The sequence below is a fragment of the Lytechinus pictus genome, chromosome 12 (genome assembly GCF_037042905.1).
Source record: "Lytechinus pictus isolate F3 Inbred chromosome 12, Lp3.0, whole genome shotgun sequence".
Classification (NCBI taxonomy): domain Eukaryota; kingdom Metazoa; phylum Echinodermata; class Echinoidea; order Temnopleuroida; family Toxopneustidae; genus Lytechinus; species Lytechinus pictus.
This window is the reverse complement of record NC_087256.1, coordinates 29,188,538-29,214,432: the sequence shown is the minus strand read 5'-3', so window position 1 is coordinate 29,214,432 and position 25,895 is coordinate 29,188,538. Positions and strand designations below refer to the sequence as shown.

The 25,895-nt window shown below is 38.1% G+C and overlaps 1 protein-coding gene across 1 annotated transcript; it reads right to left on the bottom strand.

Annotated features, from left to right (window-relative positions):
* Positions 1 to 362: 362 nt before the first annotated feature.
* On the bottom strand, positions 363 to 24,567 carry LOC129273114 (lengsin-like). Its single transcript, XM_054910158.2, has 2 exons — positions 24,486 to 24,567; positions 363 to 1,987 (listed from the first exon to the last, which is right to left on the bottom strand). Exon 2 carries the CDS (start codon positions 1,980 to 1,982, stop codon positions 609 to 611), a length of 1,374 nt encoding a protein of 457 aa, XP_054766133.2. The 5' UTR covers positions 1,983 to 1,987; positions 24,486 to 24,567; the 3' UTR covers positions 363 to 608.
* Positions 24,568 to 25,895: the final 1,328 nt, after the last annotated feature.

The following is a 25,895-nucleotide window of genomic DNA, read 5'->3' as shown; positions in this document are numbered from 1 at the left end:
CTTGGAGGAAAAAATTTGAATAAACCTAATTTCATATAATAAAATACAAAAGAACAAGTGGGGATGTGACATCATCAGTCCACCTAATGAATATTCATGACGACTGTTTTCACAAAATATTGCTAAACTTTAAAATTCAATAACTTTGTTATTTGTTATCCGATTTTGATGAAATTTTCGGCATTTTGCTCAGTGAATTCTATTCTATTTATTAAGCTATAAATACTTTCAGCCCGGACCATCCCTTTAATGATCTTAATAAACATGGTGATTGTATTCGTCATCGTGAAAATCAGAGACAGATCACCTAATTCGTCCTCATGACGAATTAAAATTCTAGTTTAGTTTTGTTTTCTTTTCTTGACTCGTATTGTTTGGGTTGTTTTATTACTTTTTAAGGTATCGGTTCGATGACCTGTCTATATTGGTCAAACCAAACGTCATATGACACGAGTACATACATTTCACAGTTGCTTACTTAGTTGATCCGTCGAACGGTTCTTTAATATTGCGCAAAAGATAAATAGGAGTAATGGAAGACTGGAAAATACAAGGTCTCCGGCAAATACCAAGAGTGATCAGAGAAATAATTAACTTCTATTTTATTATTACATGACATCAAAAAACCCTTTGTATTTATCTGGTCCAGGCTTACTCGTCGTCGGTCCATTACATCTCTTAATTTCATTTCTTCTGGCAGCAACAAGGAGGTCAACTAAGTCTTCGCCAAGAGCTCTCCGTAAGACTTTATCTTCCAACAATGCATTGACCCCGTCTTCCATATCACACGGGATTTTTTGTGTCAGCGGTGGGATGTTGCTTTCTTTGCTGGCGTCTCCAGTGCTCTCAGGTGGTAGTGATAACTTGTTGATGACACCATCCATTCCTGCTGCTACGGTACCCGCTAATATGACATAGGGGTCAGCATCACTTCTTGGGATCCTGTTTTCAATGTAAGAATCCTGCGGACCACTTTCTTTAACACGAAAGGTTACCGAACGGTTGTGTTTGCCCCAGGTTACGAAAGAGGGTTCAAAGCTTGAAGGTGGTTGATAGGCACCAAAAGATTTGATGCCATTGACGGAGGGAGCCATGAGAGTAGTAAGCGCTCTTGCATGTGCAAGCAAACCAGCTATCCAATGCTTTGCTATGTCTGTGAGATCACCTGTTGTCTTGTCATGAAAAACATTGCCAGTTTTACTATCCCAAAGAGAATGATTGAAATGAAGACTGCAAACTTCCGACGACTCGTTTACACTTGGTATAAAGGATGCAATGTAGCCATGGTTAAGAGCAATCTCCTTGCATGCATTCTTACACAAGACTACTTTATCAGCAGAAGTTATTCCAAAGGAAGGTTTGCATGTTACCTCGAGTGACCCTACATCAGATTCAGAGTGAACTGTGTCAACATCCACCCCAACCTGTGGCAAATATCCCATCAAATCCTTAATGTAAGCGTTGGCCATTAGAAGGCGAAGCACGTTTCCACTAATGACTTGATTCAACACAGGTTCTCCACTCTTCACTTCAGTTATACGAAATTCCGCTTCATATCCACTAAGCAAAGAGTATCCCAAGTCCTTAAGATGCTCCAGCTGCTGGGTCGCTATGTTTCTTGGGTGTTCCATCAGGGGAGCTTTCCCATGAAGGTCGTGGATGACAGTTGTGATTCGAGCTAGACCATGGTCCCAAGGAACAAGAGTGAACGTGTTTAGAGAAGGCAAGCCAGAGACATCAGTAAATCTATACTTTTGTGTGAGAGCACAATCATATATCTTTCCCTCGGTGTCTTCACAGAGCCATAGTGATGGGAACTGAACTCCCTTATCCAGATAGACCGCAAAGTCCTTAAGGTTGTGAGTTGATATAAGCTTGCACCTTGTGATCCCATTGATATCTGAAAACTCAAATCTTACGGTTTTTACGTTGCTACGCTGGATGTAATCCAGAAGTTGGTCAGATGTCTTTATGCAGTTCATTGTATCTGAAACAAAAATAAAACAATTGACGTTATTAGTATTATTCATATCCCTCACAATTAATCTGCTAAGTCTGTATTACAAAGGTTGCTGCTTTATTGTCTTTCACACCGGTGGAGCGGTATTGAAGACGTACCCCCCCTAAAATGTTCATAATGGTTTAATGGAACCGTCTTTGGCACTAATATACATGTGGATACATGTATAAGCATATTAAGGTTGGAAGACTTCTGAAATTATGCATGGCCTTGGGGCCCATTGAGACCAGTTAAAATCATCGCAAACAATGAACACAGTTTAGATTTAACATTTAGGTAGTAGCACGTGTATGTTCATGTTGAAATGTTTTATTATAATAATAATATGCAGCATTTATATAGCGCTTTATACAAATGTGTCTAAGCGCTGCATACTATTACCCCGGTTTTACACGGCTATCCTGATTGGACGCTCGAGCATTCAAGGAATTCCTTCTTACCGGGTACCCATTTACTACACCTGGGTGGAGAGTGGCAAATGTAGATAAACGGCTTGCCAAAGGACGCGAGTGCTGTGGTGGGATTTGAAGTGGTGGGATTTAAAGTCCGGAGACTTATCCACTGATCCACAACACCTCTACCTTTTATGAATAATAAAGGCCTGAAGATGTAATTAAAGGGGAATCGCGCCAACCCAAATAAAAACTTGTTTTTAGAGGAAAAAGAAAAATCAGACAAGTTGATAGGTGAAAGTTTGAACAATGTCGGAAAAACAATAAGAAAGTTATGAATTGTTAAAAGTTGTAAATATTGGTAATCACTATACCCACGGAGACTTCAAATTGACCGCATATGTGATTTCATAGTGATGTAAGGCAAGGACTGCTCCTAGCTCCATGTTCTCCAATACATGAAATGGCTTTTTTTAAAAAAAATCAAACGTTTAACTTCAAATTACACTTTTCTTTCATGAGGATATAAAACAATAAACTACCTTGGTTATATTTAGATTACTGCCCCAGGGGAATGGGTACTTAGGAGAAAACCACAGATCCCTGATAATTAGGTACATGGCCTATGTGAAAGTTGTCCTTGCCCCTTGTCATAATTTACTTACCCAGTTGCCAATTTGAAATCTACAAAGTCTTAGGGATCTCAATTCTAAATCAGTCATAACTTTCTTATTGCTTGTCCGATTTCTTTCAAACTTTCGCCATTCTGTTTTTTTTTCTCCAACACAACATCCTATGACCAAGGCTGGATTCCCCTTTAAAGAGCTCAATCTAAACACATACGATGGTTCCCTAGATTATATTTCCTTTGTGAAACAATAAAACGGCACCCATGTTGAAATGTTTCATGACCGAAAGAGTCCTGGAAGTGTAATCCAGGGTTTCATTGTGGTGATCACTAATAGGAACTCTTTTTGTAAAGAATTAAGCCAGTCTAAAACGATCCTTAGGTGATTAACTTTGTAATAAAAGCTTATTTGACATGCATGTAGATAAAACAGTCAAGCGCTTGCTTGCTACTGGTACCGTGTCATCCAGTACAACCTGTTTCACGGTCGAGTCGTCGGACGGTAGCATCTTGTCGAGGCCCTAGCTGGCGGCTGCTTCCCGAGCGAAGCGAGAGATATCCTAATACGCGAAGCGAATTAGGCCTGGCGAGCGCAGAGAGGGGCCAGGGCCTTTTGACATCTGAGCTGAATTATATATTCATGAGGCACATCTTCCTAATGAACACAAATGAGCTCATTTAACGGTCACCTAGTAAATTAACCAATGAAATGTCAAAGCTTATTCGTCCGGGTTTCGTAATAGTCTGAAGCGGGGGCTGGTTATAAGATGAAATGGTAATAAGCCAACCTCCATTTACCGACTTTATGCGTGTAGAGACATCCGACAGACAATCCTCCAATATATTCAAAGTGTTCCAATTATTGCACGATCCCAATATTTGACACAAAATCACAGAGATATTCTCACAAAACTAACTTGGCTAGCACAAGCGGTATTTTGGATTTTTCTCTTAGTGGAATGACAGAGAAAAACGGGTAGTACGAAAACTTGTTGAATATGAAGTATAAGATACAATGGATGAATTTGCTCCAAGTGAGATGATGGAAGTCCACAAAAGTATCAAGTATTTGACGACGTTCTCAAAACACGTGTTTACTATAGTAGAAAACTTTGGTCAGAAAAGAAAGTAGTAGTTTTCATCCCAAATGTGATGTAGGATGTAAACAAAGAGAGAGGTACCAATTCAGATAATTTTATAGTGAGTCACAGGTGAGTGTGCTGTGCTGAGGGTCATTATTGACCACTTGTTGGCATGTTTATTGCGAAAGAGTGGAAGTAACTGGTATCCAAGGGTAATGTCCTCCCGAAGATGATGAGTAATAGAAGGCAAAGTTGAGAAATGAAAAAGGATGAAATTTGGAAAATACTACAAGTCCACTATTTTGCAGGGGATTCATTTTATTGCAGTACACTAAAGGGAATATAACCAGCAAAATGCTTCAACTAGTGGTACTATTACCAGGCCTAATACTAGTACTAGCCGTAACCAACCCATCACCGCCCCGAACCTTCCCGGGAGATCGGATTGGTCAACAAGGGGAAGCACCAACTGAACAACTCGACTCCAGCATTCGATCTCGCCGCAGAGAGAGATAATCGACGCAAAGTAGAATCGCATGAAAGATTACACTTTCTCGATATCATGTGGGTAGATTTGGGTAGATTAATTTACAAACACATCTCGTCCTTTTTGCGCAGATTTAAAGCTAAATGAAAGAAGTTGCAGTTAAACACTGATTTCGTGAGAAAGTCTGTAAAACCATGGACCTATGAAGAGATGGACATTCATCGCTTAGATAATGAATTCACTAACAGGTGACGGTAATTGTCATCTGAATAACATTCTCTTCATACTAGTCTTCTTTGGTCCTATGATCGTCACCGTGAGAAGGGACTGAATTAGTTCGTTATTGGACATTTATATTTCACAAATTATATGCGCAGTTGATAGAAAATCAATGAAATAATGGATAATCGATGTGCAGTTTTTGTTTACCTTTGTTAATCTTAATTCCATGTGTTTTATTTGGGGAAATGTCTGCATATTTTGATATAGAGGCAATATTGTGATTGATTGTTTACCATTTAAAATTCAATTTTCCCAAGTTTCTCCATAATATTCCAGATATACGTGGCACATAACATGTGTAGATCGTGTATCTTTCAATGTTATTGAGGTCCTTGTGTGTGAGCGGTAGTTAGCGGATCGAATAATATCATATTTTATATCATAAAAATCGTCTGCTTCTCAAGTTTGCTGATCCATATATGAAGCAAATTGACTGAAAGGCACATACTGAAACAGGGGATCAGCCAACAAAAGTCAAGACCGGGAAACTGTTCCGTCTTTGAGTGATCAGATACCCTTGGTAGTCATGGTAATTGCTATTGTTACAACACCTGTATGTTCTCATTAAGATGCGCATAACCAGGTGACGGTGACTATCATTGGGTCAAAGAAATGCTCGCGTTAATCGTCCATCTCTTCATAGGTCCATGGTAAAACCAAGGTTAAGTATTAATTACTATATCATCGTGGATCTAGATCTGGTACAGTTACATATATAAACTGAACGTTGTGAAATCATAAAATCTAAGCTGAAAACGATCACACTGAAGATCGCCAACCCAGATTGGCACACGTGGGACAGCGTAATATTATTGCTGAAATAAAGACCCGACGGAGTCACGGAAGTGACCGAATCCGCGCTTATTTTTCAGCAATTACACTATTTCTTCCAGAATCCTTTGGCACATATTTTTTTATTCATACAAACAGACACTTGGGTGGTCATTATATTAGATTTTGTAAAAAGTCATTTTGAGATCGTTACCACAACTGGCATTTATCTTTAATGGCATCAACCTGCAAATCCTTAAATCGGTCAATATTCAGCATTTTAGAGGCATATTCAATGCTCTTTGATTTCGTCGTCACTCTTCGCCAAGAATCCAAGGGTCGCAAATTGCCTCCGATTCACTATGCAAATTTCAAGATGAGCTCAAGAATATCCAATATGACGTCATAGCAGCCTGCGCTCTCATTGGATGATTTTCACCGGCCAATCTTTGTGTCGGAATATTGGTAAAAACAATTAAAACAAAAGAAAGTCGTTGAAATTCGGCTCAGTTGTCAAGAGGCCCCGGCTCTGCTTCGTGAATTAGGATATCCCTCGCTTCGCTCGGGAAGCAGTCGCCAAGGCCTCGACAATAAATTGAGACTAAGTCGTCGGCGACTAAACTGTCAACCCCACCTACCCAGGTGAGGAGGGTGCGTGAACACCCTGTAGGATTAAAAACAAGACCTGTCGCTCATTCGGGACCAACGATCATTCACTGCAACTGTAGTACATCTTCTGATCGTCTAGATTCTCTTGTCATTGGATTCAGATGTGGCACAGCCAAGTATGTGGATCTTCGGAGTGCAACTGAGACCCAATTTAAAAACCGCGTACAGCTTCTGCTTGCAGAACAACCAATCCTACTCAAGTCCTATGGCGATTGGAGGTTAAGTCAGTCGCTCAGCTCTTGGTAACAGGAGAGCAGTTCGGTAGTTGCCTTCATGACTTAGCAGCCCTATTTAGGATCCGCTCTGCTCACCCATAGCATGGGAAGGGCTAGAAAATGTGCCCTAAACATCTACTAACACCTACTAACCCATTGGCGGCGGAAGCCAAAAAATTTAGGGGGGGCCACCTGAAATTTTGGGATGGACAAAGGTAAAAATTAGTCAAGCAATAAAAAAAGGTTATCAACCAAAATTTGAGGGGGACCACAACAATTTTAGGGGGCTACCTGAATCTAGGGGGACGCAGGAAACAAAATTGACAAGCAAAAAAAAAAATTTATATATATATATCAACAAAAAATTTAGGGGGGGCAGGACCCCCCTTCCACCGCCTATGTACTAACCTGGCTGGAACGCCGCGTCCAGAGGGTTCACCATCACAGCGGTAAGAAACATCAAATGAAAATTGGTACTTGGAATGTACGAACACTTATGGACACACAAAACAGCGACCGTCCAGAAAGACGTACTGCATTTGTGGCACGTGAGCTAAGACAACATGACATTGATATTGTTGCCCTATAAGAGACAAGACTAGCCGAAAATGGACTAGCAGAGACAGCAGGTGGATACACTTTCTTTTGGAAAGGAAAGAGCGAGAGAGAACACAGAATTCATGGCGTTGGGTTTGATATCAAGAATGAGTTTATGAGAACTATGGACCAAATGCCTGACGAGGCATCAATGAAAGACTAATTACTCTTCAGATAAACCTCAGCAAATGTAGGAAAACCACCCTTATATCCGCCTATGCTCCTACACTGATGGATGAAACAGAAGAAAAAGGAGTCCTTTTACTCAAGTCTTGATACTCTAGCTGCTCACTCAGATCCCACGTAGTCACAAACTTCTGCTACTCGGTGACTTTAATGCCAGAGTGGGTAAAGATAGCACCATTTGGAATGGTGTGCTTGGTAAAGAAGATGTTGGTAATGTCAATGACAACGGCCATCGACTCCTTACCAAAATATATGCTGATTACAGACTAACTATCACAAATACTCTCTTTCGACAGAAGAATCCCCAGAAAACTTCTTGGCGTCACCCTCGATCAGGCCATTGGCATATGATAGACTACCTTATTATCAGGCAGGATGACAAACAAGATGTTTACATCACAAGAGCAATGACTGCATCTGATGATTGCTGGACTGATCACATATTGATAAGATCTTTAATGACAATCTCCTTACAACCCGAGCATAGTTAGACTATAAGAAAAGCCGAGTATAATGTACGCTCACTTGAACAACTCAGTGTGCGAGCTGCCTTCAAAGAGAGCATGGAGAAATCCATTCTGGAGGGAAACCCTGATGATGATGATGTAGAGACATACTGGAATGACTTAAAAGATGCAATTGTGAGAACATGCAAGGAGACCTTAAAAAAGCCAGTAATCATTTAGATTGGTTTGATGAGAATGATTTGGAAATCACTCAACTCATATCAGACAAACGTTCAGCATTACCTGGCAAAATGACATACAAAACGCCAATAAGCTATCACTCTCTACGATCATTGATCCAACGCATAGTGAGAGAATTGAAAAATCCGTGGTGGTTGAAGAAAGCAGAAGAACTTCTTTGCCGCCATTCTTTAGAAAAGAAGAAGAAAGATATGGAGAAAAATCAAATCTACATTTGTTCTAGTAAGTTAAACACAAATGCAAGCCTTCAAAAGGTACGTTTGCAATTTTCTGCATAAGAAAACATACTACAATTTCAGAAGTGAACAAAGATCATGTCCATAATCATGTTGACAATTTTAGAGGCCTAAATCTTCTACCGTAGTTGTGTGTGGGTGTTTGGCCATGGAAAGTATGACTGGTTCCATATGTTTTGATAATTAATTGGGGGCAAATGAAAGAAAAGTAGTCAGCTCTTTATAACACCATTTACAGACGTTATAGGTTAGCTGCAACAACAGCCATCTTGAAAAAAGCGAGAGCTTTTTTTGGAGAAGTGATCACGTGTAATAACATAGTATAGTCTACACTTGCAGACCTTTATCAGTTATCACCAAACCATATCCACACAATAAACTACCGCCTTTAATTTTGTCCGTTATGAGATCCAAAAAAGTTGATTCAAAACTCCACTGCAGCTCGGATTAGAGCAAATATTCAGCAAAGTATTAAATTAAGCGAAATAAAACCCGCTCGGGGCACTACTACGGATCGCTACGCGAATAACTTCTAGCTCGATTTTTGGGCCGCACTAGGTTCAGGTCATCGGGGAGTAGTTCCCCTTGACCCTGCCGTCATTCGGAAAAATAATTCATATCAAATCAATGACGTACATCTGAGAAAGTTTTATCACATGAACATACATAGGACTATTGCTGCTTCAGATTTTTCGTTTTATTATTTTATGGGGATTTTATTAGTTGCCCAAGTATACCTGCACTGTTGCTGCAGCTAAGTTTCAGGGTATTCTGGGTTTCAGACATCATCATATTCTCAGAAAATAAAGGATATTTGATGATCTCTTAATGAAAAAGGTATAGATTGTGTCAGTACTAAAAGACAAATCCACCCCAACAAAAAGTTGACTTGAATGAATAAAGAAGAAAAATCCAATAGGCAAAAAACTAAAAATTTCATCAAAGTCGGATGTAAAATAAGAAAGCTATGACTTTTTAAAGTTGCGCTTAATTTCACAAAACAGTTATATGCAAGTTCTGGTCGGTTTGCAAATAAGCAGACTGATGACGTCACCCACTCACTTTGTTTTGTATTTTATTATATGCAAAATGAAAGATCTAAATTTTCTCCTCATTTTCATGAGAAGCAAAATTTTATTCCTCGCTGAACATGTGGATTTACTATTATTTTAACAGTTTATGGTTAAGTCAAGTTGGTCCTTGTTGTCAAATCTGTAAAATTTGAAATGTAGTATAATTCAAACAATAAAAACAAAAATTAGTGAGTGAGGGACATCATTGATTCTCTCATTTGCATATCACTGAGTTGTGCATAATTATAACTGTTTTGTGAAAATTAAGCAAAACTTAAAACTGTCATGATCTTATTTTACATCTGATTTTGATGACATTTTCAGCTTTATCCTTTTTTGATTTTTCTCTGTCGATTCAATCAGTGGCGTAACAGGTGGGGGACAGGGGCCAGGCTACCCCCCCCCCCCCCGGCGGATTTCACCGGGGGAAAAGTCTGGAAAAGGAGAAAAGGGAGGAAGAAAGAAAGTGGAAGGAAAGGAGGAAAAGGGAAAAGGTGAAAATAATATTTAAGAAAAAAACATCATAAAAAATGAAAAACGGAAGGGAAGCGGGAAAAGGAACGGAAGACGACATACTGTGTATATCTGCGATTTGATTAAAAATAGCGGCAATCTGTAACCCACCCGCATAGCATTGGCGGTTTGGCCATGGCCCCCAAAAGTTCTACAACCAAGAACAAGAAAGAAAAGGAGACAAGAAAAGCAAAGGAAGAATGTAAGATATGATGTTAGGGCCTATTTACTGAATATAATGACAGAAATGTCTCAAAGTTAGATTCTCATGAAAAGGTAATTATTTGTCTTTCTCGCCTCGCTCGCTCGGGACTTTTATCAAGCAGTTTTTTGGCACATGCGCCATACTAGCTGTGCACTACTTTTTTTTTTACTCTTCACGCTACCGCCGCAAAGATCTTCGCGCACAATCATAAAAAAGAATCCTGTTCACGATGGCGTACAGACAGAATGCTATGTCGAAATATATCACAAAATTTTATTTCTGTAATAACTGAAAAAAAGTCAAAATTTTTGCTCGCTCGCTTGCAACATTTTTTTTAAAATAAATACTGCCCGATGCGCCATATCTGACTCCCTCAAAATTTTGCCTCAATTTGGCCTGTTCATACCATGATTATAACCGGGAAATGTTTGGCTCTTGCTCCCACCCCCTCCCCTGGCCACCATCCCCTATTACTCCCCAGACACCCAGACGCACACTTCTGTACTAAGGGGCATACAAATAAGGGTACTAATGGATAATTCGTTTTTCCTTTCCAATCATCGCAGAGCAAAAACGGAATTCAACCTCGTGGTTCGGTCTTTGAAAACACAAAAACGAAATCACAACGAGAAAAACGTGTTGTGATTCCGTTTTTGTAGATCAAAAACAGAATATTGAAATCAGAAATACTTTTGGGCTCTTTCTGATTTCTCATTCTATACTTGTGTTTGTTATATATCAAAAACAAAATCAGAACACGCTCTCCGCTCCGTGATTCTGTTTGGAAAAACGCAGACAGCGAAAACGAAATCGGAAATTTGCTTTCCACTTCCTGCTCTGTGATTTTGTTTTTCGTACAGCCAACAGCCATACGAAATATGGTTTCCGCTCCCTCTACCCTTTCGATCGTTATACACGAGCATGCGTGAATATAAAATCTACTCATATTAAATCTTCTCTCACGTGAATATTAAATGTTTGATTTTAGGTTGTACTGTTTTGGACTGTTTTTCAATTAGACATATATATTATGTATGTACATAAATGTAAGAAAAAAGAATATATGTTCCTTGTAATAATCATGGAAATAATCTTGTTAGAAAAAAAAATGTATATCAGATATTTTGAGAACAAATTGAATTGATTTAGAATTTATTCATGACATTGTTTTACTTAATTTTCGTTAAGAATTGTCAAATGTATGGATGTGTTGATCACAATATGTGTACATTCTTAACCAAACTGTAATTATGGTGTGATTTGATTTAATATCGCTTTTTAATCTATGATCATGAATGTAATATTCTACTATGTTCAATTTTGTTTTGATGAGAGAAGAGAATAAAATATTATTTAAAAAAATGCAGCGCAGTGCATGCATGTTGACCGGCAGGAAATTGGTTGCATATTCAAAATTCAAACTGTAAAGATGGACAGTTTGATATTCAGGTTCGATATTAAAATGCGTGTGAAGTTGGCCAATATTCGATATTCGATATAAGGGTTTTGAAGACTAACTAGGGGATTTAACAGGTGAAGCGCGTTGGGATATCCCTTGGGGCCCCTTGAAAAAAAAATCAAAAATTTAAAATTTTATGCCCTTTTATTCACTCAAGTTGGTCCCCTAAATGTTCTTGCACTTGGGCATGCCAGTGTTTTTATGGTTGCCCGAGACACGCTTCACCTGTTAAATCCCCTAGTTAGTCTTCAAAACCCTTATATCGAATATCGAATATTGGTCCAACTTCACACGCATTTTAATATCGAACCTGAATATCAAACTGTCCATCTTTACAGTTTGAATTTTGAATATCCAACCAACTTCCCGCCGGTCAACATGCATGCACTGCGCTCCTTTTTTTAAATAATCTTTTATTCTCTTCTCTCATCAAACAAAATTGAACATAGTAGAATATTACATTCATGATCATAAATTAAAAAGCGATATTAAATCAAATCACACCTTAATTACAAAGTTTGGTTAAGAATGTACACATATTGTGATCAACACATCCATACATTTGACAATTCTTAACGAAAATTAAGTAAAACAATGTCATGAATAAATTCTAAATCAATTCAATTTGTTCTAAAAATATATGATACACATTTGTTTTTCTAACAAGATTATTTCCATGATTATTATAAGGAATATATATTCTTTTTTCTTACATTTATGTACATACATAATATATATGTCTAATTGAAAAACAGTCCAAAACAGTACAACCTAAAATCAAACATTTAATATTCACGTGAGAGAAGATTTAATATTCATGAGTAGATTTTATATTCACGCATGCACGCGTATATAACGATCGAAAGGGTAGAGGGAGCGGAAACCGTATTTCGTATATGGTTTTTTGCTGTGCGAAAAACAAAATCACAGAGCAGGAAGTGGAAAGCAAGTTTCCGATTTCGTTTTCGCTGTCTGCGTTTTTCCAAACAGAATCACGGAGCGGAGAGCGTGTTCTGATTTTGTTTTTGATATATAACAAACACAAGTATAGAATGAGAAATCAGAAAGAGCCCAAAAGTATTTCTGATTTCAATATTTTGTTTTTGATCTACAAAAACGGAATCACAACACGTTTTTCTCGTTGTGATTTCGTTTTTGTGTTTTCAAAGACCGAACCACGAGGTTGCATGAATTCCGTTTTTGCTCTGCGATGATTGGAAAGGAAAAACGAATTATCCATTAGTACCCTGATTCATACATCCTATGATGCTGTGAAGATGAAAATTGGTGACCTTGTCCTTCCCAGCTATATAGGCAGATGCCGCTGCCACCCGTACAATTGATTTGTTTAATTGGCATGAAATTGATAAGGCGTGTGCAAGGTTAATTGGTAATACAATAGGCCAAGAGCATTAGGTTCAACTTGGAAATTTCTAGTAACAAGCTGATTATTTAAGAAATATGTCTAGAATAACATACTAAAAGTCGTGAGGGTTTTCCGTCTGGCGTCCAAAATGGCCATAGACAGAAAATGTACATAACTCACTCATTATCCACCCTAGACATCAAATTGTGGTGCATATTTCATGGTCCAAAAAGGTAAAAAGGCTATGATACAGACTAGAGTGAACATAAGCTGACCAGTGTACCCAATAATCCAAGATGGCGTCTTAATTGGCTGACAAAGCATAACAATCAACAATTCTTTTATTACTTATTTTAGTGTCTTTAATTTTGTTTCTGTTTAATGGTTTGAAGGTTCAAGTAGTACATTGGGACAAAGTTACAAGGACAGTCAATGGTCAAGTATGTCCTAAAATCCAAGATGGCTTCCAAAAATGGAGTCTAAAATGGCTGCTACTTTACAAATGGACGTAGTTCATTTAATATCTGCTTGGGATTTATATCTGATTTTGGTGTCTAAACCATGGTCTAAAGAGTCAAACAATACATTAGGACAAGTTAAAAGGACCGTCAGTGGTCCTGTATGTCTGAAAATCCAAGATGGCTTCCAAAAATTGAGTCTAAATTGACTGTTACTGAAAAATTGACATACTTCATTAAAATCCACCTGAGAGATATGATTGTTGTGTCTGGATCTGGATGTAAGCAATGCAGGGCAGCTGCAATTAATACACCGGGTGAACACCCTACTCTTTGGCGAATTTCGTATTTCGTATATGGTTTTTTGCTGTGCGAAAAACAAAATCACAGAGCAGGAAGTGGAAAGCAAGTTTCCGATTTCGTTTTCGCTGTCTGCGTTTTTCCAAACAGAATCACGGAGCGGAGAGCGTGTTCTGATTTTGTTTTTGATATATAACAAACACAAGTATAGAATGAGAAATCAGAAAGAGCCCAAAAGTATTTCTGATTTCAATATTTTGTTTTTGATCTACAAAAACGGAATCACAACACGTTTTTCTCGTTGTGATTTCGTTTTTGTGTTTTCAAAGACCGAACCACGAGGTTGCATGAATTCCGTTTTTGCTCTGCGATGATTGGAAAGGAAAAACGAATTATCCATTAGTACCCTGATTCATACATCCTATGATGCTGTGAAGATGAAAATTGGTGACCTTGTCCTTCCCAGCTATATAGGCAGATGCCGCTGCCACCCGTACAATTGATTTGTTTAATTGGCATGAAATTGATAAGGCGTGTGCAAGGTTAATTGGTAATACAATAGGCCAAGAGCATTAGGTTCAACTTGGAAATTTCTAGTAACAAGCTGATTATTTAAGAAATATGTCTAGAATAACATACTAAAAGTCGTTAGGGTTTTCCGTCTGGCGTCCAAAATGGCCATAGACAGAAAATGTACATAACTCACTCATTATCCACCCTAGACATCAAATTGTGGTGCATATTTCATGGTCCAAAAAGGTAAAAAGGCTATGATACAGACTAGAGTGAACATAAGCTGACCAGTGTACCCAATAATCCAAGATGGCGTCTTAATTGGCTGACAAAGCATAACAATCAACAATTCTTTTATTACTTATTTTAGTGTCTTTAATTTTGTTTCTGTTTAATGGTTTGAAGGTTCAAGTAGTACATTGGGACAAAGTTACAAGGACAGTCAATGGTCAAGTATGTCCTAAAATCCAAGATGGCTTCCAAAAATGGAGTCTAAAATGGCTGCTACTTTACAAATGGACGTAGTTCATTTAATATCTGCCTGGGATTTATATCTGATTTTGGTGTCTAAACCATGGTCTAAAGAGTCAAACAATACATTAGGACAAGTTAAAAGGACCGTCAGTGGTCCTGTATGTCTGAAAATCCAAGATGGCTTCCAAAAATTGAGTCTAAATTGACTGTTACTGAAAAATTGACATACTTCATTAAAATCCACCTGAGAGATATGATTGTTGTGTCTGGATCTGGATGTAAGCAATGCAGGGCAGCTGCAATTAATACACCGGGTGAACACCCTACTCTTTGGCGAATTTCGTATTTCGTATATGGTTTTTTGCTGTGCGAAAAACAAAATCACAGAGCAGGAAGTGGAAAGCAAGTTTCCGATTTCGTTTTCGCTGTCTGCGTTTTTCCAAACAGAATCACGGAGCGGAGAGCGTGTTCTGATTTTGTTTTTGATATATAACAAACACAAGTATAGAATGAGAAATCAGAAAGAGCCCAAAAGTATTTCTGATTTCAATATTTTGTTTTTGATCTACAAAAACGGAATCACAACACGTTTTTCTCGTTGTGATTTCGTTTTTGTGTTTTCAAAGACCGAACCACGAGGTTGCATGAATTCCGTTTTTGCTCTGCGATGATTGGAAAGGAAAAACGAATTATCCATTAGTACCCTGATTCATACATCCTATGATGCTGTGAAGATGAAAATTGGTGACCTTGTCCTTCCCAGCTATATAGGCAGATGCCGCTGCCACCCGTACAATTGATTTGTTTAATTGGCATGAAATTGATAAGGCGTGTGCAAGGTTAATTGGTAATACAATAGGCCAAGAGCATTAGGTTCAACTTGGAAATTTCTAGTAACAAGCTGATTATTTAAGAAATATGTCTAGAATAACATACTAAAAGTCGTGAGGGTTTTCCGTCTGGCGTCCAAAATGGCCATAGACAGAAAATGTACATAACTCACTCATTATCCACCCTAGACATCAAATTGTGGTGCATATTTCATGGTCCAAAAAGGTAAAAAGGCTATGATACAGACTAGAGTGAACATAAGCTGACCAGTGTACCCAATAATCCAAGATGGCGTCTTAATTGGCTGACAAAGCATAACAATCAACAATTCTTTTATTACTTATTTTAGTGTCTTTAATTTTGTTTCTGTTTAATGGTTTGAAGGTTCAAGTAGTACATTGGGACAAAGTTACAAGGACAGTCAATGGTCAAGTATGTCCTAAAATCCAAGATGGCTTCCAAAAATGGAGTCTAAAATGGCTGCTACTTTACAAATGGACGTAGTTCATTCAGGGGCGTAGACAACGGGGGGGATGAGGGGGATGCATCCCCCCCACCTTGTGAGGTGGGGGGGATGGCATGTACAATCATCCCCCCCCAGGTTTTGGGGAATGATATTTGGTTACTTAATAAGTCATAATGATGATAATAATAGTAATAATAATAATGATAACAATTATAATAATAATAATAATAATTATTATGATGATGATTATAATAATCCTCATCATTATTGTAATTGTGTTTATTGTTATTAGCCGCATTCACACGGTGAAAGCCAATTCAGACGGAAAAAAAAGAAAATCTTACAAGTATTTTGTGGTTATCTTGTGGTTTGGAAACCACAAGATAACCACAAGATTAATCGCGCATATTTTGCAGTGCGCGCAATCTCGTGGTGTGGAAACCAAAAGATAACCACGAGTTTTGCGTGTTCAAATGGGGCAAACCACAAGATAACCACAAGATACCTCTAAGATTCACAAATGGCCACAGAGGCTGTTTTCATTAATAACCACATACCCATATCAAGACAACAAAGACTATACCTGCGTGTACACAGTTGACATTGTTTTTTTTTCTGAAGAGGTGTAACAGCAAAATTCACAGAGATAAATAAATACGTAGTGTGGTTCAATATGCAATACTATGTGTCAGTCCATTCTGTATTCGTATGCCACGGTGTGTAGATCTTGTCGATGTATGTCTGTCCATTCAAGGCGTATGTGTGTGGTGCGCGCACCCGTACTATGTGTGTGTGTGTGTGTGTGTGAGTGAGTATGTGTGTGTGTGTGTGCGTGCGCGCTTGTGTGTGTTATTTTACCTCATTAAGTATGCATCAGATTGCACGATTTCAAGTTCAAAATTGCAAAAGCTCCCTACCGTGGGAGGGGGGACGCCCCCCTCCCACACCCTCCCCCCGCTCGGTCGCTTCGCTCCCTCGCTCGGGCGATTCGCGCCCTCACTAGCGTTGGCAGCCCAGTCATCCCCCCCAGGTGTACGAACCTGTCTACGCCACTGAGTTCATTTAATATCTGCCTGGGATTTATATCTGATTTTGGTGTCTAAACCATGGTCTAAAGAGTCAAACAATACATTAGGACAAGTTAAAAGGACCGTCAGTGGTCCTGTATGTCTGAAAATCCAAGATGGCTTCCAAAAATTGAGTCTAAATTGACTGTTACTGAAAAATTGACATACTTCATTAAAATCCACCTGAGAGATATGATTGTTGTGTCTGGATCTGGATGTAAGCAATGCAGGGCAGCTGCAATTAATACACCGGGTGAACACCCTACTCTTTGGCGAATACAGTCAGTCTGCAAGCCCCTGTGTTAATGAGCAAATGAGCAAGATTTATCGAAGTCCTCTCGTGGCTGAATTCATGTCCCTGCAAAATCTCGTGAATTGTGAGACTTTGTTTCTCAAAGAATTTAAACACTTTCTCCTTGAGTAAACTTGATTATTTTTATACCAAATAAAAGAGTAAACATCACTCTTTTATACTGATTATTTCTTTTGAATAAAATATTTTGATAAATAAGTGAAATCTAGGCATGAAAAGATGCCCCAAACGGAATTTTCTTCTTCTTTTTTCTCTTGCAAATTGTGCAAAATTTTGTGTTTTAGGCACCAACATTATTTATATCAGAAAGCTCAAACTCTATACTTTCTTACTATGTCACTTTTGATATGTGGCACCTTTTAGATGGGTCAGCAGCCAGCTTTTTCCAACAAAATGCAAGACGAGATTTCTGAAATTTCTGAGTAGTAGCATACAATCCAGAGTTCTGATTGGTTGATTAGTGTTTTCGAAACAGGCGCGGGTAATTTGATGAGATTACCACATGGTGAGTGTGACCTTGCAGAGGTCCAGTGTGGGAACATTGGAATTTGCGTGGGTGTGTGATCTCTACATGACCAATCAGAGCGCAGTATTCTTGTTTTTAAACTGCTTAATGTACTTGGCCTATGAAAAGCTGGCTGCTGACCCATCTAAGATACCTCTTCTTATAAAAATTATATCATATTAAAGCTTAGATCTTCAGCTTTATCATAATTTAAAAATTATTAGGGCCCAACCAGAAATTAAGTGTATAACAACAAGTTTTGTTGCATGAAAATAATTATTTTGTTTCATGTTTTAGATCAAAAGTTTCACCTGTTACAAAATCGTTTTAAAAATCCAGACACATGACCTGAAAGAATGATATTTCTTCTTTATAATGATACCAAAAACATGGAATTTGGTCAATATTTAGAGCAGCAATGGCCGAATAAAAAGAGGTGTTTTCATCCGCACCAAGCTCATTAACAATGCAAAAACCCTTTAGTCATGAATATCACTTGGATAAAAGAAGTTACTTTTTCAGGGCTTGCCGACTGACTGAATAATGTATTGGTTATAACGTGCACAGGTTGTGAGTCTCCTACACACGGGACCAACATTTGCGTCCTTTCCGATAGACGGAGGGTTTTCCAACTGCATTCACACCTGCACTGAATACAGTGGTGAGGCACGCTATTACACAACGCTATAGCATCCGACTTTTTTGTTAGACGCGTTTCGGCATGAGCGGGACTCGAACCCTCACGTAGAGATCTACGATCTTATCCGAAACATGCGCTCTCACCGAATGAGCTACGCTGCCTCCTCTGGACAGGTGTCTAAATTATGGTTTAAAGTGTAAATACATTAGGACAGGTTAGATTGGGATATTAGATGGGAGTCATTTAGACGCCATTTTTGAAGCCATATTGAATTTTTGGGCAAAATGGACAACTGCATATCATTATGAACACTCCCAAAATATCATTTGACCCTTTAAACCATAGTTTAGACCATAGTATGTGGAGCGATGTGGCCCAGCGGATTAGTCTTCTGATTTTGAAACAGGGGATCGTACATGGGTTCGAATCCCAGCCATGGCGTAATTTCCTTCAGCAAGAAATTCATTCATATTGTTCTGCACTCAACCCAGGTGAGGTGAATGGGTACCTGGCAGGGATTTATTCCTTGAAATGTCATCGCGCTGTAAAAGGCTGTGGGACTACAGACATGATAATAATATCCAAGTCCTTTGGAAGCGTATAGGGACGTGATATGCGCTATACAAGAACTGCGTTGTTAGTATTATTATTATTAGACATCACATCTCTCAGGTTGATTTTTAATAATGTGATTTCCAGTCACAGCAGTTAATTTAGACTTCATTTTTGGAAGCCATCTTGGATTTTCTGATATACTGGACCACTGACTGTCTTTGTAACTTGTGCCAATGTTTTATTTGGCTATTCAAACCATGGTTTAAACACAAAAATCATATCTGCCAGGCAGATTTCTTGAATGAACTATGTCCATTTGTAAGTAGTATAGTAGCCATTTTAGACTCCATTTTTGGAAGCAATCTGGGATTTGGGGACATACTCTTGACCACCGATTGTCCTTGTATGTCCCGATTTACTAGTTGACCCTTAAAACCATTGAACAGAAACAAAATTAAAGACACTAAAATAAAGAAAGAATTGTGGATTTTTAGGCTTTGGCAGCCATTTTAGACGTCATCTTAGATTTTTAGGTACACTGGCCTACAATTCACCAGTGCACAATTAGGGTTTATTTTTCGGTATACCGCTCCACTACACAGTATAAAGGCTGTTTATACTTTTATATAACGCTGTTTACTGTAGGAACATTGGAGTAGGCCTAGTTGTTAAACAGTTTAACCCTATCTATAGGCCGGATGAAGATTTACGCGAATTTTTTTACCGCGCCGCTCAATCGCACTCTTATACCGTGTTTACACTTAATCGGCATTTGAATCGGCTCGCGGTTCTGAACCGCGAGCCGATTCAGCATCGTCTTTTTCATAGCGTGTAAACGCGAGTAACTTGAATCGGCTCGCGGTTCAGAACCGGCAATTTGCACCACCAAAGTAGTAGGTTCTGAACCGCGAGCCGATGCAGAATCGGCTTTTTTACTACGTGTAAACAAAAAGCCGATTCTGCACCGGCAATTTGTGCGCATTCATTTACTTTACCATTGTGACGTAATTGTAAGCGCACTGATCCAGCGTTGTCTTTATTATGACGTATATTGTTGGTGTGCGTATCATTTCAGGTTTTTGCATAGGCTCGCGGTTCTGAACCGCGAGCTGTAACAACGTGTAAACGCAATCCAAATGCCGATTCTGCATCGGCATTTGGTTCAGAACCAAATGCCGATTAAGTGTAAACACGGTATTACTTTCAAGACTTGCGCATCTTTTGAGACCAATTTTGAGACGCCCGAGTACGCGATTCCGAAATTTCGCAACATTTTGTAAGTGCAGGCCAAACCAAAAATTGTTCAAAAACGCGATTTCGTGTAATAAAGTCTGTGCTAATTGTGTTTTCAACCAAAATCATAAATGTATGATTAATTTTAGTTTCGCTGGTCTAAATGGATTTATTTTATGCTGTTTGTGATCTCAAAAGAGTCCTCGACAAAGTTCATTAAAAAAAAACAATGTAAAAGAAAGGTAAAAAAACAAAGAAATACATGAGAAATTGCAAATTACAGTATAATACATAAGAAATTGATCTAATATCGCATTTTTTCACGTACTTTACATTTGCTAAAAATACCACAAAGAGTTTCAGCTTTATTTAGGGAGTTACAGGAAAAGTATGATTACGCTTGAACCAGCAATTCGCATGAAATAAATTACCATTAAATTTTCTACATTGTGTCCCAAACCAATTTTCGGCCCGATCGCGCGATGGACGGCCGAGATCTAAAGGGGGGGGGGGCTGCGTTTGGTGGTGGAAGTGTTAAGGTGTGGGCTGGATTGGCTGCAACGACTAAGACACCGCTCATCCTGATCAATGGACACCTGATTGTCGACAGATACGTGAATGAAATCCCCCATCCACATGTCGTATCAGTCGCCGCTGCCATTGGTGATGACTTTGAACTGATGGATGACAATGTCCGCCCAGCACATCGAGTATGAGTTGTGGATGCGTTCTTGGCACATGAGGGTATCAAAGAATGGTGTGGCCCGCCAACTCACCTGACCTTAACCCACTTGAACATCTGTGGGACCAGATAAAGCAAGCTGTATCTGCACGCATTAACGCCAACAACCTACCTTGCTGACCTGGCCCAGATGTTGGAAGATAAAATTCAACGCCATCCACCAGCAAAGAGCCACAAGACTCGTGAACACCATGAGGCGACGATGCCAAGAAGTCATTTGACAAACGTGGTGGCTACACACATTATTAAACTGTATACTGTCTGATAAAGAACAAGTCAATAAAGCACAGATTTTGCTGTTTTTGAAAATGCGTAATTTTCTGTTTGTGTTGTGCTCATTCAGCCGCTAAGTCACGGATATCTCTCATTTTCGAGGATATGATTCCTAACAACCCTTGCAATACCACATGCTTGGTTTCAACTTGAATAATTTGTTACACTGGCAGATTTGATGGGGTTCTTCAGGGGGGGGGGGGACTTTTACTTTTGATGTTGCGTTTACATTGAAAATGAATCTGAAGTGAACATACATTTCAATATCTTTCCATTTTCTGTATCAATCGGGACATACAGAAATTTTATGGCGTGCCATACAATAGATACAAAATTAAAATTATTAATTAAGCAAATTTAATAAAGGAATTAAATCAGTTCGGCTAAGTTCAGTTGAATTTATTCATTTTCAGCTTAAAAATGATAAAGTACTGTATACATCTTTAATACGTCATGGAATGACAAATTATATAAGAGGGAAAAGGGAAACCACAGAAAAGTTGATCAAAATTAAGTAAATTATAATTAAATGAAAAATGTACACGTATGGCATCAACAAATACCAGCAAACATACAGGCAGGGTGGGGGAGGTAAATGTGTGAGATTCGATCGGCAGTTAGAGGGAATACACTGCCTTTCCATATTCAATTATATAGGCCTACCTTTTTGACAATTGTTCACTGCAACCACCCTGCCTGTGGGGAATCTACAGGTTGGACTATGGCATCCCAGGACCAAAATCCAATTGAAACCAGTTGGATTTCCAACTGGTTTCAATTGGTTTCAATTGGTTTTAACTGGTTTCAATTGGTTTTAACTGGAATTTAACAATTTCCAGTTGAAACCAATTGAAACCAGTTGGGCAACTGGAAATCCTAACTGGAACCAGTTGGGTAACTGGAAATGACTTCCAATTGGAAATGATTTCTAACTGGAACCAGTTGAGTAACTGGAAATCCCAACTGGAACCAGTTGGGCAACTGGAAATCCTAACTGGAACCAGTTGGGTAACTGGAAATGACTTCCAATTGGAAATGATTTCTAACTGGAACCAGTTGAGTAACTGGAAATCCCAACTGGAACCAGTTGGGCAACTGGAAATCCTAACTGGAACCAGTTGGGTAACTGGAAATGACTTCCAATTGGAAATGATTTCTAACTGGAACCAGTTGAGTAACTGGAAATCCCAACTGGAACCAGTTGGGCAACTGGAAATCCTAACTGGAACCAGTTGGGTAACTGGAAATGACTTCCAATTGGAATTGATTTCTAACTGGAACCAGTTGAGTAACTGGAAATCCCAACTGGAACCAGTTGGGCAACTGGAAATCCTAACTGGAACCAGTTGGGTAACTGGAAATGACTTCCAACTGGAAATAATTTCTAACTGGAACCAGTTGGGTAACTGGAAATCTTAACTTGAACCATGTAGTTGTGTAACTGAAAATCCTAACTGGTAGCAATTGGGTAACTGGAGATGACTTCTAACTGGAAAGATGGGTAACTGGAAATGAATTCTAATTGGAACCAGTTGGGTAACTGGAAATAAAACTGGAACCAGTTGGGCAACTGGAAATGATTTCCAATTGGTTTCCAATTGGAAATTTTCCAGTTACCCAACTGGATCCAATTGAAACCAGTTAATTTGCATATTATCTGCCAGTGTGCACAGATTAATGTTTTATGAGATTCACCATCATTAACAATGTATCTATTTTTCTCTTTTCAATTTCAAGTACCACACTTTTTAAAGATAAGTATTTAGAATACTTTGCAGTGAAAACCATGTTCATAAATGTTATAGATTATAATTAAAACAGATTAAAGGATAATTAGTACACCACTAACTATTACCAAATTACATCAAATAAAAATACATCTATCTGAAGATCTTCCATATAAATATATACATATGAAAGTCTGTATTTTATCAATGCCCTTTACATTGGTATCAATAGACATATAACACTGCTTATGTGTTGGCATGAGCAATAGTTAGTGCAAATGCTAATTAATTTGTAACTAATTAAGTTCATTCCAACTGGAAGTTCCAATTGGATCCAGTTGGAAACCAATTGGTTTCAACTGGTTCCAGTTGAAACCAGTTGCCTCCAATTGGTTTCAACTGGAACCAATTGAAACCAGTTGCCTCCAATTGGATTCAACTGGTTTTAATAGGGAAATTGGAACAACTGGAACCAATTGACACAAATTGCCAACTGGTTCCAGTTGGCCAATTGGTTTTAACTGGAACCAATTGGCAACTGGTTTTCAATTGGAACCAATTGGTTTTAACTGGAACCAATTGGCAACTGGTTTTCAATTGGAACCAGTTGTTCCAATTTCCCTATTGAAACCAGTTGGCCAACTGGTTTCAATTGGTTTTGCCCTAATTGGTTTTAACTGGATTTTGGTCCTGGGATGCCAATGCTGTACAGAGCACACACTTTAAAAAATGATTAAAATATCACTTTTGTGACCAAAATTACTAATTTCCATACAGTTGCAATTTATTTTTCATTAGTAACTTGGAATAATTTTTGTATTCACTAGAGCGCTCAAAAACTTGAATTTTGGGCATATTTTTGTGTACGCCCTCTATTGGTGGAAAATAATATGGCAAGAAAATTTTCATTTTTTCATCTCTATTTTTAATTAAGAAAAAAATAATTCAAATAATCAAATTTACTTAAGAGCCAAGTTGTATGACTAATAGGTGTAATGGAAACTGCCAGTGTAAAAAATTCAAGCATTTGTCTCAAAGAAAAAGAGAAAATAAGCCAAACATTGCCATCCTTATTTTGCCACACATGGAGATATAACTGAGAACAAGGTTATATCATAACCTTGTTCATTGAATGAGTGATATAGGCCTACCTTTTTGACTGAACAATTGTCACTACTTGATCTTGTTCAACATCTTTTTATTTTCTGTTCAATCGGAACACACAAAAAATACAAAATGAAAAAAATCTAAAGGAATTGAACGGATTGTTAAATTGATTGCCTGGCCATTTGTAAACTACTATATGAAATTAGCAACTTTTTCAAGATTTAAAAGCTTTGAGAAATTTCACCGGGAATAACGAAGTTGATTTGTATGTACAATCTGAAAGCTAAGTACATACATCAGCGAACAAACCAAACAACAAACACACACGATACTCAGTTTGAAAAAAATCCAAAAGAGAGAAAAAATTTACAAAATAACCAAACATATACATACTATTTTATTTCGACTGCTGAAATGGATTTATTCTTCAATGCAGTTACAATGCAGCTCAACGCTCCGTTCCTTCCGAATGTGTATCAGTTCATACACGCTATAATTGCGAGTATGTTTACAGCAAAGTTGGCTTGAAATGTGAAGGTCGACAGAGTTTCTTCAAAAAAAAATTTCTACAGGTTCAGTCAGGCAGAATGACAGCAGGCTTTTATAGTTCAGTCAGTCCGCAAGCCCTGAAAAAGTAGCTTCTTTTATCCAAGTGATATTCATGACTAGAGGGTTTTTGCATAGTTAATGAGCTTGGTGCGAACCAAAACACCTCTTTTTATTCGGCCATTGCTGCTCTAAATATTGACCAAAATTCATGTTTTTGGTATCTTTGTAAAGAAGAAGAATAATTCTTTCAGGTCATGTGTTTGGATTTTAAAAAAATGTTGTAATATAGGAAAAACTTTTGATCTAAAACATGAAACAAAATATTTTTTCATGCAACAAAAGGTGTTGTTTTCACACTTAATTTCTGTTTGGGCACAAATGATTTTTAAATCATGATAAAGCTGAAGATCTAAGCTTTAATATGATATAATTTTTATAAGAAGATGTATTTCAGATGGGTCAGCAGCCAGCTTTTCATAGGCCAAGTACATTTTGCAGCTCAAAAACAAGAATACTGCGCTCTGATTGGTCATAGAGAACACACAAATTCCAATGTCCCCCACACTGGGCCTCTGCAAGGTCACACTCACCATGTGGTAATCTCTTAAAGTTACCCGCGCCTGTTTGTTTTGAAAACAGTATTCAGCCAATCAGAACTCTGGATTTTATCTTACTCAGAAATTTCAGAAATCTCGTCTTGCATCTTGATGGAAAAAGCTGGCTGCTGACCCATCTAAAAGATGCCACATATCAGGAGTGACATTGTAAGAAAGTATAGAGTTTGAGCTTTCTGATGATATAAATAATGTTGGTGCCTAAAACACAAAATGTTGCACAATTTGCAAGTGAAAACAGAGGAAGAAAATTATGTTTGATGCATCTTTTCAGGTAAAAAATTCACTTATTTATCAAAATATTTCATTCAAAAGAAATGACCAATATAAAAGAGTAACATTTACTCTTGCCCATAATACAAAAATAATCAATATTACTCAAGAAGAAAGTGGTTAAATTCTTTGAGAAAGAAAGTCTCACAATTCACGAGATTTTGCAGGGACATGAATTCAGCCACGAGAGGACTTGGATAAATCTTGCTCATTTGCTCATTAACACAGGGGCTTGCGGACTGACTGTGTTGCCTCAACTAGAATAGAAGATTGGCAAATCTCACTTTGGAATAACGGATTACCAAGGAGGTTTCAAATGAGAGTAACAGCAAATAAAATCTCTTTGAACAAGGTTAAAAACCGCCAG